The 9,589-nt window shown below is 47.4% G+C and overlaps 1 protein-coding gene across 1 annotated transcript in view; it reads left to right on the top strand.

The window, feature by feature from the left end:
* Positions 1–1,070: 1,070 nt before the first annotated feature.
* LOC103130751 (suppressor of tumorigenicity 14 protein homolog) overlaps positions 1,071–9,589 on the top strand; it is a 20,235-nt gene continuing 11,716 nt past the window's right edge. Inside the window, exons 1-3 of the mRNA XM_016666145.1 lie at positions 1,071–1,214; positions 1,279–1,349; positions 1,466–1,644. Of these exons, the coding sequence (XP_016521631.1) occupies positions 1,071–1,214; positions 1,279–1,349; positions 1,466–1,644 (394 nt within the window). The remainder of the gene's footprint in view (positions 1,215–1,278; positions 1,350–1,465; positions 1,645–9,589) is intronic.

The following is a 9,589-nucleotide window of genomic DNA, read 5'->3' on the forward strand; positions in this document are numbered from 1 at the left end:
GCCAAAATGAAAAGAAACCTTCAAGAGGTCTCACGTTTGTAGCAGCAGATGTTGGATTAATAGACCAGCAGCTTAGATTAAAACTTGATCTGACCGAACCCAAAATTATATGCATGAGGATCTGGTCGGATTTATGTGTCACACAGTGGAAATTTGTTTTTACTTTGGTTTTTATTGTCAAGTGTTTTCGCTGCATGTTTTGTTTTTTATTCACTGTGGACTCCGAGAACTAACAGCTGATTCCAGTCACCTGCGCGGGGTGGGCGTGCCCGTAGGCAGCACACCTGGAACCTGCAAGACGCTGGCAGTGGCTTTTAAAAGGCAGAGGACTTCGCGTTGGGGAGAAGAGAAGAAAAAGGGGAATCCAGGAAGGTTCGTGACGGAGGACTGCGACCCCGAACGAGCCAGTGGTTGGCAGCAGAGGATACAATCAGTGGGAACGACGTGTCGGACCGTCAGCGGCAGAGGGGGAACTCTGCCCTGGTCAAGTAACGTTTCCACTGATTGTCTGCAGGGACAGATAAAACATCCGCTGCTCAGCGATCGCTCTCCTGGCCAGGTGTTTTTGTCCTAACAGGTCGCCAGCGGGCGGAGCAACTAGAGTGGCTGGAACGACCACAGGAGGCGCTGGGGCCCGACTACAGGCTGGACGGAGCGCAGGATTCACCGTCATAACCGGATTTTGTGGATGTTGGCCCTCTTGGACGATTTTAGTTTGTTCTGATTTGGACATTTTAATATTTTTGTTATTTTGCACAAAAAAAGAAAACGGAGCATTTTATTCCGTTGGGGAATAAAAAAAAGCTAACTAACTGAATTGTCCTCCCTTGGTGTTGTTACCGTTTCCCTCCTTGTTGTCTGAGAACCCGGGGCCAACAGCTGATGATAAGCTGGGCCCTGACATATGTGTCACATTTTCAATAAGCCTGAAATGCAAACACCAGTGAGAAAACTAAAGACATGAAGCTGCTATTCAAACGGTTCTGGTCTGACTAGAGGAAATTCATCCTGGTGAGGAAAGGAGCAGGAGTTGATCATGGTGGCCCCCTGCGGCTACAACAAGCAGCAAAATGGAGCTGGAAAAGGCTAAAACACGAGCAGCTCTAAGCTGGCAGGGTCAAAGGTCTGGGACGATTTTAAACTGGTANCAGGCCGACCTGGAGGAACGCGGCAGCGGCAGCTTCAGTAGCCTGGCCCAGGAGGTCAGGGCGCAGGTGAGGCGGCTGCCCCAGAGCATCATGGGAAATGTTTCCTGTCTCATGGTCCTCTGTCTTCCAGCTCCAGCAGATCTACAGCCAGAACTCGGTGCTGGCCAAGTTCTACAAAGACTCCACGGTGCAGGCCTTCAGGTCAGTCCCCGACACGTCCCACTCAGCGACACGTCATGTTCCTGAAGGTTCTGTTCATGGTGGAGGGACACGCTCCTTTAAACATCCCTGCTGACCGTGTCCCTCCATGTCTCCAGTGAAGGGGACGGCCAGCCGGATGGCATGGTGGCATATTATGAGTCCGAGTTTGAGCTCCCGGTCGTCCAGCTGTCCTCCCTGGACGAAGCCATGGCGTCTCTGGAGGTGACAAGAAGTCAGCGTGGACGGCTGCTGAGACCCGACGCGGCGTTGAGGGTCAGCAATGTCTCATCTGGAGGTCAGAACCGGTCTGGTTAGCCTGAAATGTTCTGACCTGGTCTGAACTCGTTCAGAACCTGACTCTGGGTTCTGAATGTCCAACATCCAATATCAGAACTTCAAAAGTTTCTCACGTTTCAGAAATTCAGAGAGTGACAAAAACCCATGGGTCCTGTTTGGCCCGGTTCTGTTCTGAACCGGGCCAAACAGGACCAGGCCGTTACAGCCGGGCCGTCAGAGCCGTTGGCTGACGAGCTGCTGGTTGACGGCGTTGAAGTTATTGGATTTTTGATAGAAGGATTTCTGCTGTTCAGCTGGCAGATCAGGAAACATGGGAATGAGAATGCTCAGACTAGCATGCTGTGCTAATAGACTAGCAGACTAGTATGCTATGCTAACAGATTAGCATGCTACACTAGCAGGGCTGCAAACTGGAAGTGATTGTTGCAGAGAGTGGCAGGCTAACTGACCTGACGCTGGCTGTGGGATGAATCCACCTTGGAGAAGTTGCTGGTTGACCAACACCTGTTAGCTCTGAAGGAGGAGCAGCTCATCCTGCTCTCTCTCTCCTTACTGATAACTTTGCCTGTGAATTATTTTTAAAGTCACCGTTTTTATAGTTATATTTAAATGATCAACATCATAACTGGATTACTTCAAACCTAAGGACTGGGGGATTTTCTTACTTTTATTTTTACCTTACCTCCAANTGACCCTACATCACTTCCACATTCTCTTAAGATAGGTTCCTGGTCAAGTTTCTAGGGGACCTTGCACTAGGGGTGAGAATGGAGAACCAGTTCTTTCAGAACTACTTTCATCCTGTGGGTCTCATAATAACCTGATGAAAAGTCTGATGGTGGTTAATCTTCATCTGCAAATAGGAATGAACGCTATAAACAGTATACGGTAGAAACCATAGAAATTTGGCCTGCAGTAAAGATCTGTAGTCCACCGGCTAACTGCGGTAATGCTTGTTGATGATGTAGCCAGCCAGCATCAAAACAGAGGAAGCAGGAATCAGCGTGGCTGGGAGCGAGGGAAGAGCTCATTACAAAGGCAGGAGGAAAACATAAATTATCTGGACCTGGTTCAGGTTTTATCCTCCAGTGGTCTCAGCGCGGCAGACGTCACGGGCAGACAGCGGAAAGCCAGGGGTAAAATCGCATGTGGGATCAGTATGAGCCTCTCCTGGACGAGCATGGGGTAAAGCTCGCTGTGTCCAGTGGACCCCGTTTCTAACCTTCCTGCTGTCTTAGCACGACGCTCAGGAGGAGTGCAGCAGATGTCACGGTCAGGGCAGCGTGACGGTCTTTCCAAAACCTCAAAAAGAAAACCTCATAAAAGCTCACATGGGGTCAGTGTCACCCTGCCAGACCGTGCACATGTAACAAGTTCATTATATTACTTTAAGTTAAGCTTTGAATTCCACCAATCAGTCACTATTTGTTCCATAAATTAGTTATTTCTTTGTATTAGTACTTGTTTGAAGCGAGCATTTTAGCCTGCACTCACGCAGCGTAGCCACGTAGCCTGATGCATGAGGAGGAGGCTAAATGCTGCGCTATCGGTCCAGATGTAAAACATGTTCCTTGGTTAATTCACATTCCATAATTTATACTGGTGATTGAAGGAAAGTTATATTTACTTGAGCCGAAGTCAGATTTTAAATGCAAGTTAATACGAGTTCCTGTGTTCCAGTTATGTAACTGTGAGTTACGTTAACTTGATATGACGCAGCTGTGGCGGGTTTTTCTTGGTCGCTTGTTTGATTTGACTCATTTTTCTTTATTTTGGATATCATTTTCTTGCAATGGGAGGTGTCTGGACCAGACTGTGCAGACTGCTCACTGCTGTTTCTTTTGATATCTCAAACAGACAAAATAAAAGACGGTCGACCCAGATCTGGTTCCTGTTCTATTGGATACACTGATAGAAACACACAACGCAGAGAAAGCCTGGGTTTAATGACCCCATCTAAAACCACAGTCAGAGGGAGTGGGAGCAGAATGTGTTTATTTCTTCCTGAGAATCGAATCGATAAGTGACTCAGCTCTACGTGTCTGTGGAGGCGGAGATGGTCCTCATGTCTTCCCTGGACAGGAGTCTCTCTGGTGAATATATCTGATGTTTGACTCCCTGGTGCTGGTTCGGTATTGGTGGTTACCTGCTGTGGCTCACCTGGTTGTATCCTTGCTGGTTGAACTCGGGCTGGTAGCCTCCCTGGTTGCTGGCGTACGGGTCTTGTTCATACGTCCCCTGCTGGGCGTAGGCGTCGGGCGCAGGTTTGCCCTCAGGAGGCGGAGCTCGCATGAACGGGGCGATGATGCCTGTCTCCTTGAAGACGAACCAGAGGTTTCCGGCCCACAGGACCAGATTGATGAAACCAAATGCCTGCAGAGGAACACAGCAGGTTACCTCCGTCTGCTGGGTGGAACAACTGAAGGTGGCTGACGATGCTCTGCTCTGATTGGTCGGCTCCAGTGGCCTGAACAGGCATTGCCTCCTTTCATTGGGCTGGACCACATAATGAATACAGTCTGAAATGACAACATCAGGACTTTTCTAGAGTAGACTACCATGCAACCATTGCCCATCTGCATCTAATTTGCTAGAAGCTCATTTTCTCTTAATGTTCCTGAACCCATCATTCAGTGCAGATTATTCCAGAACATGCAGATCGTTTGCCAGGTGAGGTGCCAAAATGAAAAGAAACCTTCAAGAGGTCTCACGTTTGTAGCAGCAGATGTTGGTGAGGAAAGGAAGGAGCAGGAGTTGATCAGAGTGGCCCCCTGCAGCTACAACAAGCAGCAAAATGGAGCTGGAAAAGGCTAAAAGCTAAAACATGAGCAGCTCTAAGCTAGCAGGGTCAAAGGTCTGGGACGATTTTAAACTGGTAGATGACAGCAACCCGACTAATTAACTCTAATTAACTGGAGTTAACGCTAATTAACTCTAATTGGAGTTAATTAGTCGAGTTGGGTCGGTATCTGACCCAACGCCTATGGGCTCAGGTCGGATTATTTAGAACTAATCTCTAGTCTGAAAAGTAAAACGTGATAAGTGATCCAGAGGAAACGGTAAACAGACTTTTCACGTGAAGTCAGTCGTGAAAAGTAATTTCAGCTCAGAATTCAGGAAGCTGGATGCTTAACTGCATCAGATGTGGAGATCTCTGGTTGGTTTGCATCTCAATGTCCTCATAAAACTAGAAAGACGGGTTATTGAATAGTTTGTGTTTATTTATAAATCTCCTAAATGTCTGTTTCAGTAAAACTTTTCATCTTTACACCAGTTTATCCTCTGGGAATGATGTCGGGTTTTTTATTATATTTTTCTAATATTTTTTGGATTTTCTCCTTGTTCCCAACAGGTCTGATTTTTTTCCTGGTTCTGGTCTGGTAGAGCTGCGAGCTGACCCAAAGTGTGGTCTTTTACTTTAGTTGGATGGGGGATTCTCAGCGACCGGTCGGTGAGTCCGGAGCGGACTCTTACCACGGAGGTGTTGAGTCCGGACATGACCGGGTCGTGGACTTCACGGCAGGAGTTCTCCTTCTTCTCACAGGCGTCGATCAAAGTGATGACCTCATCCGGATCAGTCGCCGTCTTCACGTCGGACAGACCCTTGGCCCAAGCCGCCGAACTCACCAGCCACATGAAGGCAAACACCGCCGTCACTCCCAGGTCCTGGAACATCGCCACGGTCTGACTACATGTCCTACAAGGCACCTGGCGGTCACATGCCGTACTTACGATCAGCGGGCCTTTATTGTTCTCCTTGTACTTGTCGTAGAAGAAGACGTAGATGCTGAGAGCCGCGGTGGAGTAGAGAAAGGCGAAGACGCCGATGGTGACGAAGAACTCGGCGGAGGAAGAGTAGTCTCCGACCAGGAAGATCCGGTCCGTGGCCCTGTCCTTACAGGTGGGGGCGTCGAAGTACACCTGGTGGAGTCTGACAGAAGAAGAATCTGTCAGCGACGGCTTGTTCTGCCTGACCCGTTTGGTTCTGCGGTTCTGAAGGGAAAGAAATGTCCGGACCTGAACGGATACTCGAACTCCACTTGTATGGCGAGGTTGCTCTCCGTCCGGTTCTTACACTCCACCGCCATCTTGAACATCCCGGAGTAACTGCCACAGGTGGAGAAGGCGAAGATGGCGAAGAACTGGCGGGAGAGGAGAAGACACGGTTCCAGAGCAGAACTCAATCAGAACCCGATCAGAACCGCTGTGGGTTCTGGAGAACTCACCCACTGCAGGACCTTGATGAAGCCCAGAGGAACCTTCAGGATCCGGAACTGACCCTGGGCCACGAGCTGCAGGAGCAAACAGACACACGGGTCAGAACCAGAACCACACCGACCCACCAGGTCAGCTCCCTTCCTGCCAGCACAATGTGGGCAGAGCTTAAGTCACCTGACCTCAGATGGCCGAACACGGCCAGAGGAGCAGAACTGGACTGGAACTAAAGGCCAGCAGGTCCAGCTCTGGTTCGGACCCGTTTGGATCAGAACTTGACTGACCCGGGAGGAACAGAATCAGAACAGATTACAGGTTTAGAGTTTTGACTAAAAATCTGGATCTTTTTTTTTCTTTCAAAATGTCTCTTACTGTTTATCGATGTCACATGATGTAAAGATCCTTCCTGCTGAAATGAGCCATACAAATAAAATTTGATTGATTGATTGATACAGATCAGCTGGGTTGAGGGTCACCAGAACACCTTGGATCAGAACCGGACTGGACCGGACCACCTGCACCTCGGTTGGTTCTGGGTCAGTCCGGTTACCTGCTCAGGTGAGAGCTGACGTCATGAAGCTGCGTCCTGATTGGTGCAGGAAGTGGAACCGCAAACAGAACCAGCTCTGATGGTATCAGAACCAGACCCAGAAAATACTGGTTGCTATGGTGATTTGCTCTTTTTCTGACCCTCCAGCAGCAGAACCAGACCAGAACTCAGTTGTCACTGCGAAGCCGTGAGCATCAGAACCTCTTCACATGCAGGCCTGATGGGTTGAACAGAACCTTCAGGTCCAATTCATCCAGAACCCTTCAGAGCTGAACGGGTCTGAATCAGAACCAGACCGGTAGAGTCCAGTTTCCTCTGAGCTGGTTCTGATGAAAACACATGGACAGGGCCGGCCCAAGGCATAAGCAAACTAAGCAGCCGCTTAGGTTCCCCAGAGCCACTAAGGGGCCCCTCAGTGGAGCTGATTTTCTTTTTAGTAATAATTTCTTTGTCATAATATCAACAACACACAATTTCACCATGAAGTGATTTGTTTTTACAATAATATATATAGAAATTATTTTATTGACAGAAATAAAATAAAAAAAAATTGCTCTGGGGGCCCCTAGTGGCCGCGGTAGGTACCGCAGTCTCGCCGGTAACATGAGCTGCAATGAGCATCCAAACGTCCAAAGCTCCGGTCAGAAGCTAAGCTAGCAAAACAATGTCTGGGAAAAGGACTCATCCTTCAGGGAGGGAGAGAAGAAGGAGGAAGAATAGAAAAAAGCCCAGATAAAGGTTTGTTTTAATGAGCCTTGGTGATGTAAAGATTAGTAAAGCTGCTAACAGAAATTAGCCTGATAGCGACCTGGACCGGTCCAGTTCCACAGCCAGACATTTATGCTAGGCTCTCTGTGTGAAACTGAGTTTAACTTTAAATGAGTTGATTCTCAGCTCTGTATATTTCCGAGGTAGTTTTGGCTTCAAAACGCCGAGTTTGATAAGGTTTGATAACAATAATTAAAACTTCTGACTGTCTGACATCGTCTAGCTAAATGTTTCTACGTCAGGCTACATGGATGAGCTGCTCTGTGCTGTAGCTGGGATTTGCTGTTTGCTGCTGAGCAGAAGCTTTTTGTGGATAAAACAAACATTATTTTTCTAAGTTAAGTGAAACTTCTGTTGACATCATTTGAAGACTCAGAATCAGTCCAGTACCGGTACCGGTCCAGATTCTCAGGGGAGAAAGACTCACCTGGTATAAATGACATTTTTAGCTGTTGGAGTTACGCTTAAGATAAATGAATTTAATCAGAGAAGGTCATGAATGTGTGTAGAGCTGCACCGACTGCAGTTTTCTGGCCGATCCCTGGTTACCGATCTTTAAAAAGCCTGAGCTGCTGATTTTGGTTTTGGCTGATATGAATTTTTTCTCTGAAATGTTGCTAAATGTAGCAAGAAAGTCACTGAGTTTCCACAGAGGGTGAATATTAACTGTAAAGGTTCAGACCTGGTGGTCTGTCAGTCAAACCTCTCACTGCAGAGCAGAAGAGGACAGAGGCTGAGTTATAACCTTTGCTGATGAAGATCAGGGGATAAGATCAGCTTCACATGTAAGTTTCAGCCAATCACGATGCCCGAAAATTAAGGAAATCGGCTCCCAGAAATCAACTGGTGGATAAACCAGTTGGCCAATAAATGTGTCCTATATTATACATGTATATAATACAAACAGCCAGAGATGCAATCAGCTTATAGCAGGTGTGTGAAAGACCTGATGATCAGACTGCTGACTGCAGCCGGTCCACAGAACTAGAGGGGCCCAAAACCACATTTGGCTTAGGGCCCCATGGAGGCTTAGGGCCCCATGGAGGCTTGGCCTCATAGAGGCTTGGCCTCATGGAGGCTGGGGCCTCATGGAGGCTGGGGCCCCATGGAGGCTTAGGGCCCCATGGAGGCTGGGCCCCATGGAGGCTTAGGGCCCCATGGAGTGTTCAGCAAAATGACCACCAGGAAAACGAAAGGTATGCCAAAAGTGCTTATTGTTGGAGATGAGGCAGTAAATGGAGTCAGTCATGTTTGCAATGCCAAGAAAACGAGTGATTTCTTTTCCTGGTGACACTGTGTCTGATTGACTCTCTCTAACCACTGATCAGCCAAACATGGAGACTTTAGTTGTGCATATTGGAGCCAACAATCTGGCAAAGCAAAAATTGGAGATCCTGAAAAAGGACTTTAATATTCTTCTGAACACTATGGGAAAATTAAAAATGAAGTTATTTCTCATTGGTCCGAATCCATCACCTCATTGGGGAGACGAAAAACATTCCAGGCTGGGCATGATAAACAAATGGCTGATTAAAGCTCTGCCAGCTCAGTGACCTTCATCGATAACCTCTGGATCTACTGGCAGTGCTTTCACCTCTAGGAAGAGGAGGACGCAGTCTGAACAAACATGGGATAAGGCTGCTCACTGCAAACATTTTTCATTTTATCAACAAGAACAACAATGTGACCATCGCTTCAGAAGAAGAGGCTCAAGGATGTCTGATTAGGATGGAAATAGGAGCAAACTATTCCAAAACAAGCTGATAAAACATCGAGACAGAGCGACTGGTTGTCCTCCTCCTTCCCCCCTCCCTCTCTGCTCCTATACGATACCTTTGAAGAAATGTCTTCCAGACCAGAGTTTCTCAAATTTACGGATGGAATGGATCAACAGGTTCGCCTCGGCTCGACTCTCCTTAGCGCTAACATAGCAGACCTCACTTCATCTAAGCCACCTGCCTCTGAGGATCCAGCGCTCTGAGACCGGGGTCCAGACATTACCTTTACACCTGTCTTCCTCCAGAATGTGTCTGGTCCCCTGGCACCGCAAAACAGGACATTACCTGTCCAGATCACTACAAGAAAAGTTGCAAAAAACCAGAAATACAAAATACAGTGGTCTTAATTCAAACCTCAGATGGAAGAACTTTCAGCCTCCAAGTCGCTTAAACTGGCTCTTTTAAACACCAGATCTCTCTGTGCTAAAGCTCTATTAATTAATGATTTCATCACTGAACATAATATTGATGTTTTATTCCTGACAGAAACATGGTTAAATGACAATAATGAACCAATCGTACTAATTGGATCAGAGCCTCCTACATACAATTTTTTAAGTGAGAATAGAAAACACAAACAGGAGGAGGCGTGGCTTCAATAATTAAGAATACCATGAACTGTAGTAAAATCT

The sequence above is a fragment of the Poecilia formosa genome, unplaced genomic scaffold (genome assembly GCF_000485575.1).
Source record: "Poecilia formosa unplaced genomic scaffold, Poecilia_formosa-5.1.2 Scaffold667, whole genome shotgun sequence".
Taxonomy (NCBI): domain Eukaryota; kingdom Metazoa; phylum Chordata; class Actinopteri; order Cyprinodontiformes; family Poeciliidae; genus Poecilia; species Poecilia formosa.